Here is a 16,706-nt window from a genome sequence, read left to right as displayed (position 1 = left end):
AACTTATTTCCTCGAATTTCGTTAGAGATACATTTCTCATTCCATTAATTCGGTACTCACTTCGATGCAAAGCAAAAACACATAAAAACTAAAAAAAAAAAAAAAAACCTTCATTTAAAAATTGTAAAATACAAAAAAACCAATATATGCCAATATATGCTAAAACAGTTAAAAAACATTTTTTTCACAATTAGAGTTTTTTACGCAAAAACAAGCGATTCGACCAGGAGGTAAAATGGAAGATTTTGCGGTGCACAAAACTGAAAATTCACTTTTGGTCCCACTCGGTAAAGACATTGAAGGTCGAGAAACTGACTTAATTCACTATTCTACTCAGTTTCCAAATGCAAACAAATAGCTGTTCATTAGGTTTAACTCGCCACATAAACTTTTAAATTGTTGATAATTCTACAACTATTGCATGCAGATTAACTAAAGGCATAAACAATTTAACCGGAACATAAACACTAGATAATTCAATCACTTTTAAAGCAAAAAATGCTCAAGTTACCAAAATATAAGAATAAAAAACTAAGCTCACCGAGCCCGGTAACAGAGTAGAAATATATATATATATATATATATATAAATTGTAGTAAGCTCGCCTAAAAGTTACCAAGAGCTGCTGCTCCAAACGGTTTAACACGTTTTCAAAAAATTAATACACATGAAAATCAAATCATTAGACATGTAAAACATTAATAAAATTAAAAACAGAAAAAGTTAAAAAGTAAGCGGAAAATGGTAAATTAGCCCAATTCGACTTCCAAACAGGCTTTTCAAGGGAAACTTCATTTATTTGAACGTCGAATCAAGCTAACCCCATTAAGCTTGCAGGCCCAGCCCGTATGTTTTTGTATTTTTAGGACTAATAGCTCATCGCTATTTATTTTCGTTTTTGATTTTAATTTTAATTTTAGTCTAGATTTAGGAAGTTTAGGTTTTGATTAACATATTTTAACACCTTAATGTGTCATTCTGAGCGGACGCGTCGGGAAATTGGAACAGAGAATTGAGACTATTAAAATTTCCAAGATACTTTGTCTAAATTTTAAAAAAATGTTTAGCGAAAAAGTTTCAATTGTCTGTTTCGGCGAAACGCGTAATGGGGTTAGCTTGATTCGACGTTCAAATAAATGAAGTTTCCCTTGAAAAGCCTGTTTGGAAGTCGAATTGGGCTAATTTACCATTTTCCGCTTACTTTTTAACTTTTTCTGTTTTTAATTTTATTAACGTTTTACATGTCTAATGATTTGATTTTCATGTGTATTAATTTTTTGAAAACGTGTTAAACCTTTTGGAGCAGCAGCTCTTGGTAACTTTTAGGCGAGCTTACTACAATTTTTATATTTTACTTATTTTGCAGCATATTGCGCAAGATGTTTTCTAGACCAAAATTGGTTTTTTAAAAATTGTTATTACTGCTTTGCTTCATAAATTATATATATATATATATATATACATAAAGAGAGAGAGGTATTTATATACGATTGGTGCAGCCGATTGCAACGAAAAAGAAAGGTGCACAATTAAATGTTATAGCAGTCCCATATACAAAATTCAATATTCTACGATTACTCGTCCTTGAGTTATGCGAGATACATACATACGTACCTGCGTACAGCCATCAAGAAAAAATCTCTTCTGAATCCATTTTAAATCAAATTTACAGTCCTTTTTTGATAAAAGCAGTCCTTTATTCTGTCCGTTGGTACAGATACAGATGCAAAAAACAACGTTCAGATGGTTTCGATGGAAGTTGAAATGGATATTTTCGTTAAAATATGATACCTGACATTTTTCGCTATTACAGTACTTCCTTTATTTCGTAAAAGGAATAAAAACGATAAAAAAGTACAACGTTGCGATTAAAAAAAAGTAAAACGTGGTTGTAAGAATAATTAAAATTTACTAAACCGGATAAATTATGCGCGTTAAAATAAAAGAATTTGCGCTGTTCTGTTTATTTTGTGTTGCTAACAGAGATGCATGCTTGTGAATAATTGCAAAGGCTTTTGTCATAGTTCTGTAAGCAATTACTTTGATTTTTTTCTTTGTACCTTTCAAGGTTGACATTATGAGTCTATTTCCTTTTTCATATATTGAAACCTGGCTTATCCTTATGTTTCCTTATTCACGCTGATTACTCAGATTATATTCTAAAATCAACTTAAGTACCCTGTTAAATTTTAACAGTTCATTATCATAAATTAGCAGTCCTTCATTCTTTCAAATAAACTTCTTATGATGGAGTATCCATAAAATTTCATAACTTAATTTTTATTATTAAATGCAATACTTTTATCATTTTCTATAAATTAAAATGAAAGGGATTGAAGCTTTTTCATGGTTTTAATGGAAATTATTTTAATGGCAAGTATTACTGCATTTTTCCAGGTAATAGATTAGACTGCTCATGGCTGTTACTCACAACCGTTCGCAAAAGATGGCGCCACTATTCTTGTTTAAAATGTATCTGAACACTAAGCGGAGTAATTTCGGTTAAATGGGAATTTGATTCCAATAACCGATAAGCGGGCTCGCTTCTTAAAAAGTAAAATTTTTTCATTCGTTCATTTTCGATAATAATGCTATTTATCAGTACATTTAACACAAAATGAATTTTAAAATTGCCTTTTTTTTACAATTTGTTGTTAATTATTGAAGGGACTGAGAGAAGTGACAGACCTACCAGAATGCATATTTAGTTTCAGGAGTATTTAAGCTGAAGATTTTGGACTGTAAGTAGTAGCGTGTTTCTGCCTTACGAGGCCAAGTTAGGTTTCGCTACCTCCAAAAAGATTATAATCTTCAGCTTCGCATTATAATTGCCGATATTTAAATTATAACGCTGGTGAGAAGTAATCGGCCAGCTTCGCGTTAAATCAATTATGTAGCCTTAGGCTATTAGACTTAATTTAAATAGTTAAATTGACTGTTAGTTTAAGTTACATCACTTCAAGTGGTTGGTTGATTATTGTCAAGCACAAGACGTCCATTTATATTCCAGTTCTGATTTAATAAAAAGGTGTGTTAATCTTTTTTAAAGGCTCTACAGTTCTTCTCAGATTTAGTAATAATTCACTGTACGTCAGAACGAAGTTTAGATTTAGTTTATACTACCATTACTGTTGTTGATAAAACTCGCAACAACCAAACTCTACAAGTTGTTGCGACTTTTATCAGCAATGGCAATAATCCGTATTGTATTTTCTTTCATTATCTGCAAACAGATTCATTTTTAATGCACAAATCCATTTTGGTTTAACCATTTGTCGAAACAGCAAATGTAGCTGGGCGAACAACATGAAATAAATTTTATTTTGGCAATAAAAATGTTTAATATAAAAATATTTAAAATACATTGAAAAGGCTTTGAGGACAACACTTATTATAAACAAGGTTTTTGAGAGATAAAAGAGGTTTTAAAAGCAAGAGCCAGGCTCTGATAGACCACCCACTTCAACTAATGAGCATCATGACAGTTATTTTGTGGTTAGTCGCTACCGTTTAATTATTAGGGATACTGTTGAATAAGTTCCTATATCATTTGGATTCTTATCAAACAGTTTTGAAAGATGGGCTTGCAGTGGGTCGATTCTTCGATTGTTCCAAAAACGCTGCGTTTGTTCCAGTAGGAAAAAAAAAAAAAAAAAAAAAAAAAATCACATTTATGTAGTATGTTATGATGGTTTTCGAGATAAATTCTTAAGATACGAAATATGAATTTACGCTTTAGATATAAGATTAGGATTAGGATTATTCAATTATGGCAAAGCACACTGGGGCTCTCTGCCTAATCACTTTAGATATAAGAAGAGTTTAACAAGCGAATGGCACACGGAAAGCTAAGCTAGAATGAAAAGACCATGTCAAAAATGACCGAAATCAAAATAATGTTGAGTGTTTCCATCGAATGTCGTAGCACTATTAATTTATATTTTGTGACCTTGTTGTCGAACACTTTTTGAGTGTTTTATGACATTTGGGTTACGTATTTTGTAAAAAAACGACTTGAACTGAGAGAAGAAATTAATGGATTTTGCATGTTTAAAATACACCAGCGAGTATTATTCTTGTTGGTCTTAAATTTTTGTCCCAATATGTTATTAATACAGCTCTGTAAACTTTGTATTTCCTTGATATGGCACTGTGTGACTTTTTCTTGTTCCCAAGATTAAAGTTTCGCTTCTTGGTCACTATATGGAGTCGTTCAAGTCTATTGAGGCAAGAAAAGAAAATTTGCTAGGGTCTGTAAAGGAAATTCACGTAAACGACATTAAAACAAGCTTCGATAATTATAAGAAAGTTTAACAGTCGAAGCAAATACATTTAATGCAGATATAATAATTACTGATAAATAAACCAAAATCTTGTGTTTTATGAAATTATTCCTGACGTTTTTTGATCCCAATATTGTTATACAATAAATACCACTAGCTACTGTATTTCCTTCTACTACTTTACGTTAAGCGTGAGGCTTTCATTAAAATACGAGAAAGCTGGATTCGGCACTCATCTCTCACGTTTGAATTTGTAAGTTTTCCTCAAAAAATAAATACGTTTAAGGTGACAACTTTTCACATTGAAACATGATTAGGGCAAAAGCTTTTATCGCGATTCTGAGGCAAAACTTGTTATTGTGGAAAACTCTCTTTTTCGAATTTACTAGCCCAGGATACAGTTGAACACGTCTTGATCGCCAGATCTTTCCCAATTGATATACTGCTTTCCAGAAAAGGAAAAAAATCTGTTCTCCTTAATCCTCATTCTTAAAATCTGTAAAAAATATAAATGTGCTGAGATAACTTGAAAAACACCATATTTCTAATTTTATCAGCACTGAAATTATACTAATATACTTATCTATCTTAACGATTTTGCAAGAAAAACCTGCGATTTGACGTCATCTCTGCCGTGAACATTGTGACGTTCTGTGTTACATAATAAATATATCTGATGTCATGACGTTATGTCTAACTTTGGTACGTTTGACGTCATGCCTGAATGTGATATTTCTCGCTTTTAAAAATAGAAAGATCTCATTCACAGACATCTCATTTCTATCATTATTCTATCATTATTCATTATTAATATAGCCAAACAATGGTTTCTCACAATGTGATAAGTAAATAAATTTTAGTTTAAATGGAAAAGTTTTAATGTATTATGCACAATGTTAAATAAATTATATATACATTGATGACGCATGAGGTATACACTAAGGTACCCAATATAGTAATACAGTATTTAAGAATATATTTTACACACATAAATTTTTGCAAATAAAATTTTCTAAATATTTTGCAGCTTTGCAGTGCGCTTTCATATGTCTTTAATTCAAAGTGTTCCTGTGCTCTTCTTGTTCATATAAACGTAACATAAAGTCGAAAACATCTTTAGAATGCATATCTTCAATTTCATTTTCTTCTTCTGATTTTGGCTCATAGTGCTTAGGATCAAAAAATTGCCATAACGGTTCTTCCAATAAATCAAACTCATATTCTTGACAAGTAGGCCGAAACCATCTGGAAAACGTTAGGCATTAAAATCATTATCATGATATTTTGAAACACAAAGTAAAAAATCCACTTTGAAAAGTACTGCTAAAATAAAAACAAATCATTAAAATATTTTTTACATTAAAGCATAACTATGAAACATTTTGTATTACCTGAGTTTCATAAAATGACAGTCTTTTCTGAAAAAATTATTCTTTCATTTTATAAAGCATGTGTACATATATATATATATATAATATTTAGAGATTAGGTATACTTAATGACACTTTCATGTTATTGTTGTGCTAATTATTTCTCATGTCACTTTATTTACCTTATTACCTTTTGTGCTAATTATTTCTGACCTCACTGAACGTGCTTGAATCACAATAATACTAACAGAATTTATAGAAACACCGTATTTTACGTTAATTCCTGGATTTGACAGGCACATGAATAACTTCAAAAACAAACTAACTTGTAACATGAAATATAACAAACGATTTTGTTGGAAACATGGAAGAAATTTGATCATGCAAATTATTAAATTTCCCAGCATCAAAGCGATCTCTAAAACTGGACGAAACAGTAGTAAAATATAGGCGATAAACTACATTGTTTAGAATTTTAATTCTGTCTTACACCATAGCTAGACTGCGCAGAAACGAAGAAGTGAATTTATATGCACCTCTTTAAAACGGACGACCTTTGAAAGTTACCATTATTTCTGTGAACATAGATAAGCATTGGCTTTGAACACGACCTTGCTAACATGACTTCTTTCTTGGAAGATCGAAATTACTGAAAGATCAAAATTACTGGAGCTATGGGTTTTTCATTTAGAGAGTCACAGTATTTCATTTATTTCCAGTATATTTATAAATTTATATTACTTACACAATGCTACAAATTCTGAAAGACGTTAACAAGTGTTATTAATTTTTCAAGAAATTTAAGTATTCAATTTTGTTACTCACCCTCTATATTTCAAGCATCTGATGATCGGATGGTCAAGTCTAAAGCACTCCATTTGCACAAAATTGAAGAAGATTCGTCCGATGCGATTAGAAGCCTTAGTATTTGCTTCTTTTAGACACTGATGAAACTTGTCGTCACAGTCACAGTGTGATCTAGAAGTGAACTAAAACATTAATATTGGACTTTTTTTTTATCAAAGCAGTTTATTCCTTAAACTATCGGAACTCATAAATTTTGTCTGACTTGTTGTCAATTAACAGCTCCCATCCCCTTTCATTCCATTCAATGAGCATTTCTCGCTCAATATGCAGCCATGTCGTGTTCTTTTGCCTCTGCTCAGGACTGTTTACGGGACGATTTTAGTTTTTTAGACTATGAAAGTGCAGGTATTTAAACTGCAGAAATTAAATTCGTGAATTATTTTAATCATAATGCAATGAACGTTTAGAGGTTACCACAATTTTTGTTACACAGACCGTAAATGCTATATCGAGACTTAAAGTGCTGCGCAAAGGCATCGCCTTTTACATATGCCGCTAAGTGCCAGTAAACATAACTCCGAAGTATAAATATACGCACATAAGTAATGTGATTATATTAAACGTAATCCCATTTACACATTGTCTCCACAAATGTCTTTAATTCGGCCTTTATTTTCGCAATCGTTGGTTTTACGCATATACTTCTAGTTACAAAAAAGGTTTTAAATGAGATATATATATATTCGTGTTTTAGCATCTTTAAATTTAAAATCTAACTTATATTACATTCCTGAAGTTCCTATATTTGTATTTCAGAAAATTGTACACTCATTATAAATCCCATCTGACCAAAAACTGACCGAGATATTTAATTTTAAAATAACAGAAAACCATAATCACAGGCCGTACACAAATTCAAAAGTGAAATTTTTTACGCAAATAAAATAAAACATCAATTTGTAAAAAAGTTTGTGATTTTAATAAGTCTAGTGGACCCACCAGCGGTAAATTCGCTGTAGTTCGGTCCGAGGGTCGAATACGGCGAACGCGCTGGCTGTAAGGGCGTTTTGGTGGTTTTCCCCATGTGTAACGTGCATACGAGGCAGTTCCCCTTAGAACGTCCTCCACGAAGGCATCCCTCCTTCCCTGTAGTGCCTAAGGGTGAATAATAATAATAAACCTAATGAAGGGCATTTCTATGTATTTTATCGTAAAAAGTACCGATCAATGTTATTTTTTTCAAAAGGGCTTCAACACTGTCATATATCTAACTCGGAATATTGTTTTCAAAAATTACAAATTAAAAATATTTTTAGTTTAATGATTTTTTGCTACGATTTTTAGATTACGATTCTAAATTAATAAACGTGCAGGAGCATATTAATAAAATATTATTAACGCTGGAAAAATTTAAATTTCTAGTACGAAAATTCTTCCAGCATAATATGCATAACAAAATTATAAATTATAGAATACTACAAAATATCAAATCTAAAAAAAAATCGTTAACTGGCATTTAAAGAAAAAAATTAACCAGGAAGTAGTGTGTATTATGTATTTATTAACCGACTTGTGAAGGCAAGTTGCAAATGACATCCCAAATCGCAAATTTTGAAATTAACATCTCCTTCACTTTTTGTTTTTTATAATGAGTAGAAAATGTGTCTAACTATATGTATAGTGAACGTATAAAAAAACTAGAAATCGTGACAAAAAGGCTACGAAACCTCATAAACACTTTAAAAAAAATTCATCCTTGTGAATTAATGTTTTCCAAACAGTAAAGAATAAAAGAGAAATTTGTAAAGCAAAGTAGAATTAATTCGAATTTTATTTTCAAAATGACTCTGTACGCCAGTGAATAAACGTTTGGGCAACTTTCAGATATTGTTCTAGCTTAATTCCTTTAAATGCCAATTATTTTAAGGTTTCTTACACAGAAGTTTGCAAAGTGAGAAAAAGTTCTTCTAAATTTCATACCAAAAAAAAAAAAAAAAAAATCTGATAAATGTTTTTAACAGCCTTACAGATATATGATGCGCTTTTTTATAAACTTATTCTCAATAAAAGAACTTTCTTACTTTGTAAAAGGTGAGTTATTTTGCAGACCATATTTGGACTCACGACCAGGAATAGAATCTTCACAGTGATCATGATCTCTACAACATAAATCGGCTTCGATTTCAGGACCTAAATCTTCGTAACTGTCTGCAATATCACCTGACCCACACCATTTCGTACCTAAAAGTAAATTTTAAAAACATATAGGAAATAGAATTTCATAATTTTAACTGAGATTATAAAAAAAAATGATTAACATGGTTCCAGAGCAGAAAGATAAAATTTAGTAATTCATATTAACAATTTCTGTCCGCTAAAATTTTGAAAAATTAGGCGAAAGAAAATTAATTTACAAAAGTTAATTAGTAAATCATTTAATATTACTTTATATATAGTGACTCAACATAGTTGATGAAAAATATTTTTTCCAATCGAAGAGTTGAATCCGTTATGTTCTTAAAATCTTTTTTAAAATTTATATCGGTTTAAAACATTTTCTTATTTATAACATGATTTCCTATTAAGCAACGAATATCTGAATCTGTACTCCTGCGCAATTGAAAGAGAGAGAAAGTAAAAATTATATGGCTAAAGCATTTATTCAAGGAAAACAAATTTTATGATATTTCTAGATTTTCCCGAAGAAGAATTGCTAATAACTCTTCAGAATAAAAGTTCTCAATGCATTATTAAGTAACTCCTGCTTTTTTGCAATGTGTCCCCATCACACTGACATTATTAGCCGGCTAAAATTATCAGCAGTGGTTAGTCAAACATTAAGTAACAAAAACTTATGATGCTTCATATAAACGTTAAGTCTAGTCAGTGGCATCTATTGATTTTCTAAAACTTGATTTCATCAAATATGTAAAATTATCTAAATTTATTACAGAATTTGGTGTTATTTAGCAGCCTAAATTCAGTCCAAACTCCGTGCAGACGCACAACGAATTATCACTATTTCTAAAAAGAACTTAAGAAGAGTCTTAAGAAGGTTTAAAAAGCTTTTTCATCAAATCCCAAAACTCAAATATAAATGGACGTCTCGTGCTTGACAATAATCAGCCAACCAATTGTGGTGATGTAAAAGTAACATTTAATTTCCAGGTTTAAACTTTGTCTAGCAACCAAAGGCTACGCAACTGATTTCAGTCGAACCTGGCTCAAAAACTTAAACTTTTCACCAACATAACAATTTAAATGTCGGCAGCTTTAATGCAAAGCCAGAAAATTATAATCTCGTCAGAGCTAGCGAAAGATAGTGACTCGAGAGACAGAACATGTTCTGTCTTTCAATCCGAAAAATGTTAGCCTAGATATTCTTAACCTGATTTGCATTCTGGTAAAGAAGCGAAAAGGAGAAGTGACAGTAAAGATCTAGACCATAATAACAGGCTATAGGAGTAACATTACTCAACCTTATATTAAATATATCTAATTCTTTAAATTTGCATATATATGATCATTAAAAATTTTAAATTAAATTGCTTTTAAAAATCAAATTTCTTGAAAATTTTATGTGCTACTTATTTATAACAGTCGGGAGAAAAAGCTTAATCACTGAGTGCAGCATATTAAAGGAACTGGTTAAAGAAACTTATTTTTGCTGATAATTTAATAAATTTTTAAACGTAATCGTCCACTGTTATATAGCGCATTTTTACGACGTTTTTAATGTAATATATTTCATTAAAGAACTAGTCCTTATAAAACAAAGTGTAATGGCTTATCATAATAATACATTAGTTACTCTTACCAAAGTGCCCAAAACATATTTAATTAAATTCGTGGTCAAGAAATCTTTTAAAATAACTTTCACAAGATTAGTGCTTTCTGTTAAGAGTGTTATTAAATATATTTGCAATTAAATGTAAAATTCAACTAACGTTTACACTTAGAAGAAAACAGAAAAACCTCTGATGTGTAATATATTTATAGGGAAAAAGGTTCAAAGCGAACGATTATAATCCAATAGAAACAGCTGTCAATTTATCACCCTTATTTTAAATGAGTTTCTGTATATAAGTGCCTTTTGCTTCTCTTACCATCCTACCAACTGCACATGAACTTTTGGATTGACAGATTTTTGTCTCTACACCCCACAAATATGATATTAAATTGCACCGTCCATGCCCAAAGCTTGACCCCATGCCTTCTGCCATCAGCAGACTCTCTAAAGATCGGAAAGTAATTTAAAAGTAGTATAGGCTAACAGTCATTGACTCAAAAGTATTCATTTGTATTGGTATCCCAAGATAAGCCGAATACAATGCAAAAGAAGTCTTCCTGGCCCCGGTTTTGCGTATCTTGGAGCATCAAGTTTAATATTGCCTTACATTGCATGTATACTTCACTTGCTTTGGGTTCAGTCTATCTTGGGCTACCCTGTAGTAATTGTCGCTTTCAAATCTTTAAATCAATGAGCAAGAGTTTGAGCAAGTCTTACGCTAAATATATTAATATACTCTTGAGATACTCATGAGTGAATAATTTGTAGCTGACAGTTTTGAGTATTATTATAACCAAAGAAATACAAAAGTGTTAATTTACATAAACATTTGATGTATTTTAAAAGTTCTATGAAACAAATAACATAATTTGAATCACTTCTCCAAGAAGCGCAAATATGAAGATATTATAATGCAATATATTAATAATTTTAAAATACAAAACATCAAAAAGAAGCATGGCTTCTTTTTGATGGCACTCAGCCTTTGACAGAGGAATACTTAAAATGTTTTTTAGAAAATAAAAACGCAAACCTGGGTAAATGAGGTAACTGCTGAATACTCCTAATTTTTGCCAAGCCTCTGCCCCACCTTGGCCAGGTAGCGTTCCATTCCATTTAGCATATGTGCAGTATTCCGTCAGTTGATTTATGGTATTGGAATCAACACTGATTGCATCTGATGAAGGAATTATTTCCAAGACATTTTTTATTAACATTCTAAATGAAAAAGACAAATTTTAATGGTAGTATATTATTACTGACAGTATGAAAAATTATCCAAAAACATAGTATTATAATCATCTGCACTATCTTAAAATGATTAAACGAAAATTCTGTTTTATATAAACAAAATTAAAGGCAATTCCCTGATTGATTTGTTTATGACTAAAATGCTTGAAATAAAATATGTTTTCAGACTAATTAAGCAAGTTTTACATTTTGACAGTTTAAAAACACTTTTCTGATGCGAGCAACCCAAAATAAGCTTCCACATTTCTCGAAAATGAATTCAGAGGCATTTAAAACAAATTATGTTTCGTTAAAAAATCATTCATATTTAGATATCCAGAGCATTATATATTTGAATGTTATTGGTTTGGAAAATTTGGAAGTTTGGAAATGCATAAAACTTATTAATTTGCAAAACTGTTATTGTTCTGACAGCCAATCAGGGGCTGCATGGATACGACCACTGAACTCCTGCAGTTTATTCCCTATTCGAATGTCAGCGAACGAGATGGCTGAATTTGAGTTCTGTGGTTTTTCCCCACCCACGATCTTGGTCTCTCTGGAAGTTCCTTCATGAAACCATTTTTTTCCTTTAAGTACATTGACTTCGTTCGCTTTGCCGTAATCAATTATTAGCTAATTTATATTTCTTGAAAGTGTACGAAAACCTCATCATGTTCCTATATGCACCGTGGTTTTGAAGGCAAATACGTATGCAAACCAAGGCAATAGATGCAATTTCATGAGCGTTTTGAAGTCTAAATAAAATTACAGAGAACAGAGGGACTGGAAAAATTTTTGTTAGACCAACTAAAATTTGTATTTTTGATCGACACAGCTGATCCACTCTAAGGATATTATCTTCCCAATATCAATGAAATATCAATTCCTATATTAATGAAAGACCCCAACCCGGATGCTGAAACGAGTTGTCGAACCGTGATGAAAGGATAATTCAAGATAATTACAACATTTTTCAAATGTCCCTGAGTTGCCTGCACCTTCATTTCAGGGCAAAGTAGACTCCGTTGGAGAAGGAAATATCTAGTCAGTGGCTTCTTTTTTGATTTACAACGAACGAGCAAAATTGCTATTGGACAAGCAAGACCAAAGTCCGTATCTAAATGCTTGTAAAGGTTCAAACATTGCACGTGTAGTAAATCTGTTATTCGTCTGCAGTTGCCATTTAATTCCATGTAGACTAAGAACTCTACGAAAATGGTTACATCATTAAAGAATCATCCACCGTTGCAAAATATTTTGTTTAAACTGTCCACACTTAGGTGTATATGTGCAGACGTTTCTTTTGAATAAGAAAGATGCGTATGCATAAGATATCATTTCCACTGAATTCAAAATGCTTCTCTTTTTTGTTATGAATCCCATTTCTCCTGCAAGAGCTTTCAACTCATTTCTGGTAACATTTCTAGATATACTAGTATCCGTTTTTGTTAATATATTTCAACACATGTTATAATTTATATAGAAACTCTGTTAGCCTTAAAAGAGTGAACTATTTGGATTTTGAATTCTAAGTTACAATTTTCGAAACAAAATCTCACCTCATATACGCGCTGTGATTATCTCTGCATTAACTTCTAAAAGTATATACGAAACGCTTACTTTTATTGAACAATTTTTTTGCTACTAGTTTTTTAATTCATCATGAATTTACATTTTGATCTTGCCAAAATAGTTACATTAACTAAGATTCTAAAATATGCGAAAGCTGACTACGACTTATTACTATTTAAGTTATTTGTTACCTGTTCCCCATTACTTAAAGTAGTAGTAGTTACCTAAGTCAAGCCTTTCTGTTCCTTCAGTACGTAATTTTCGTAGCAGTTATCGAGTTTGTTTTATTTAAAGAATGAAATCACTTGGCAAATAGAGGTGATTATATTGGACGATAGAGAAAAAATTGAAGTAAACTATAAGATTTCGACTAGTAAGATATTGGTTTTTATTTGCACAGTTTCCATCATTTGTTTTAGTATATTTTTTAGAGATAAAAAAATCCAAACCTATTGAGATGAATAGAATAATCTTAGCAGCAAAATATTTTTATTTTCAGCGAACATAAATACATTCTATAAATGAGCGATTTCCTGTCCATATGATTATTGAAGCCGAATAAGATAACTCTCTTTCAATTTCGTATCAATTCCTTTGTAAAAATTATCCACAGCTGTTAATCTGTTTCTATTTATTCCTGCAGTAATCAGCTCTACATAATTAGCTACCTTATGCACTTATTTCAACTAAACTTAGACAGATGTTCAATTTAATTACATTATTTTTACATAAAATATAGCCTAATAACTGTAGAATTTTCAAAATTTAACATAAGTGCATTATCCGAGAGAACATAAATTAACTATATAAGAACTGCATAACTAAATATATATTTAGTAAAGGAATAAATTTAATCCTTTTTTCACATTTTTGTTAATTTTTGCTGTTGAACTTATCACAAAAAAGGGTTAATTTCATTTAAAAAATATACGATCGCTTTGTGTAAACGAAATTTGCATAGAATATTTTCACTTGGTTAAGGTGATACACGTTTTTCCCCAAATGCGCTTACATTGCTTCTTTATTAAAAGATCCAGAAAAACATTGATTTTTTTTCCTTTATTAGATAAAAGTACCAGAATACATTTCATCGCAATATAAATAAATTACATTCTGGATATATACATTTTTATCCAAAATAAGATAAAATAAAATAATAGTTTAAATTTTTGGATTTAAAGCAAAATTGCCTCTTTTAGTAATAAAACAAATACTGGAAAGAAAAATGTAACATTACCGATCCCCATATATATAGCAGTCCCTGACAGTTTTCTCGGGCGGTACGGTTACGATTGCCACCATTCGATGGAAGTTTTGTTCCACGTAAAATGTCCACTGATATTTTGACTCTAAGGAAGATTCTCCATTCGATTTAGATGAATAAGCTATCGCGAGTAATACTAAAAAAAGTACAAAGAATCTTTCCCGCATATTTTGTTTTAATACAATCGGCAAATTGGACTTCTTGAATAAATTCCACAGCTTTTTATACTTGCGATTTCTAACTGCCACATCAGTTTCTATGAAGAAAATTGATTACTCGTCTGCGGGTGTTTTCGACCCGCATTTTAAGCACAGTTTACTTCCAGAGAATAGCAACACTATCTTTATTTATAGTTTGCTTAGAGCTTTAGGTATTTGTCATGTTTTGGGGTCACAGGGATTGAATAAAGATATTGCTTTTCATTTCTGGGTTTCTTCTTTTCTAAAAAATGATTAGAATTTTGCCTTCGGTAACTCTCATTTTCTGTTCGTGATGATCACACAAATATTTGAATTATTAACAGATATATGATTAAGCATTATTCTGAATTTTTTATAAAATTCAACAAAACAAAACTGAAGAAAAAAAAGAGCTTTTAAAACAATGGTCGTGAGCTTATTATTATTTCATCTAACAATACCTTAAACTGTTCTTTATTCTTTCGTTTTTATTCCTTTTATACCCAAAATACGTATTTTAATATATATAGCATAAATGGTAATTCCATTTTTAAATAATAAAATTCGTTATGGAAAACCATGAAAACCATGTTTGAACATCGGTTTATCGTACTCCTACGATTAATTAGTTCTATTCCAACTGTGGCCTCAGTTAACTGACAGAAACCTCAGTTCCTGACAAGATTCTCCAAACAGAAGAATTGCAAATATTGATTTGAATATTTTTAACAATATATGAAGAAAAATGTGTGTGATTATGGCAAAGCTTCGAGGGCTATCTGCCTAAGGGGAGGGATGCCTTCGTGGAGGACTTTCTAAGGGAAACTGACTCATATCACGTTACACATGGGGAAAACCGCGAAAACGCCCATGCAGCCAGCCCGTTCGCGGGATTCGAATTCCGGCGGAATTATTCATCTCAATCGGACCGAACTACCAGTGTTCAGCGACTTTACCGCTCAGCAGCTGTTGGGCCCATAAAGAAAAAGAGTTTGTTGCTTTATATTGTTTTTATATTACATGCATGTTATAAGACTGTAATTTCAAACAGAAGAATCTTAAATAGATACTGGTTATTATTTGACATTATTTTTTTTATTTAAAATTAGCAGCTACTTAATTGCAAAGAAATTGAAAATATTGTTAGAACTATAATATTACGAGGGTTTAAAGACTAAACATAGCAGCTACTCAAAGAGCGTACAGAGAAGGATTCCCGAATTATGCCTTTAGTTAACATGCATGCAATAATTATGGAATTATCAACAATAGAAAAGTTTTTTAAGTGCGGCTAAGCCTGCTACATTTTAATTACCATGGCGGCCATGTTTTTTTACATTTGAAACTTAGTAGAATAGTGGATTTGTTGCCAATCTACAGAAACTAAGTTTTCCAACAACAAAGATAACGCCTTCATTTATTATTGCGAATTAAATCATGCCTAATCCATTATGGAATTTATTCGAGGAAATAAGTGTTTAAGATTTACTTCGTAATTTTTAATATAGATGTTTTGAGTTTCTATTTATTTTTGCCTTGTCGCGAAGTGAGAACTGATTTAATTGAATGAAAAATACCGAATCGTCTGTGAAAAACTGTTCCTTTTTTGTTTGTTTGTTTAATTTTATTTATAGATCGTTTTAGATTTATTATAGTATTTGAAAGAACATGTGGCAACGATTAGACAATTCTTCAGATGATATAAATTTTGTGCACTCTGAGAAATGAATGAAATGTAACGTTGTTCAGTGAACTTAGCGCCAGAGTGTCACTATGATAAACAAATATAGCGTGCGTTTAAAGCGTGCAATTATTCTATTGGGGTTTATGCGTTATCGAAGAAATAAATTTAATTCAATCTAATATGTTTAAATGAAATGCAAAAAAAATGCGTATAATTTAATATTCCGTACAAGGAAATAATGTGGTGCACACATCAGATTTTTTATTTAAAAAATGTATCTTGTGGTTTATAGCCCTTGGTAGACAAGCATTTTTTATAGTCGTTGTGAATGACAGATAATCAGAGTTTTAAAGTAGATTTCTCTTACTCAATATGGGGGAGAGAGAGAGCACATTTCTAAAAAAGGAAATTTTTCTTAAGCAATATGTCCATGATTTCCTCGGGCATGGGCTACACTTTGAATTCATCAGATAAGCTAAATTAAAAGTACCTAAATCAAACCGAAATCGATCAGTTTTGCAAGT

General features: G+C 31.1%; 2 protein-coding genes across 3 annotated transcripts in view; one reads left to right on the top strand and one right to left on the bottom strand.

The window, feature by feature from the left end:
• LOC118180693 (monocarboxylate transporter 9-like) overlaps positions 1-16,706 on the top strand; it is a 45,607-nt gene that overhangs the window by 3,328 nt on the left and 25,573 nt on the right. The window lies entirely within an intron of this gene.
• The window catches only part of LOC118180694 (phospholipase A2-like), a 56,785-nt gene continuing 45,198 nt past the window's right edge, over positions 5,120-16,706 (bottom strand). Inside the window, exons 1-5 of one of the 2 annotated variants that reach the window (XM_035349761.2) lie at positions 14,293-14,622; positions 11,284-11,468; positions 8,542-8,701; positions 6,479-6,631; positions 5,120-5,528 (exon numbers count right to left, since the gene is read on the bottom strand). In XM_035349761.2, coding sequence (XP_035205652.1) covers positions 5,336-5,528; positions 6,479-6,631; positions 8,542-8,701; positions 11,284-11,468; positions 14,293-14,486 — 885 coding nt within the window. In that variant the 5' untranslated portion in view covers positions 14,487-14,622 and the 3' untranslated portion in view covers positions 5,120-5,335. Of the gene's footprint in view, positions 5,529-6,478; positions 6,632-8,541; positions 8,702-11,283; positions 11,469-14,292; positions 14,623-16,706 lie in introns of those variants that run through there. The other variant, XM_085806555.1, reaches the window with a different exon arrangement.

Source organism: Stegodyphus dumicola, chromosome 1 (assembly GCF_044657685.1).
Source record: "Stegodyphus dumicola isolate Sdum_Otavi_A_Nest chromosome 1, ASM4465768v1".
NCBI lineage: Eukaryota > Metazoa > Arthropoda > Arachnida > Araneae > Eresidae > Stegodyphus > Stegodyphus dumicola.
Note: the sequence above shows the minus strand (reverse complement) of the source record. Positions and strands in the feature narration are given on the sequence as shown.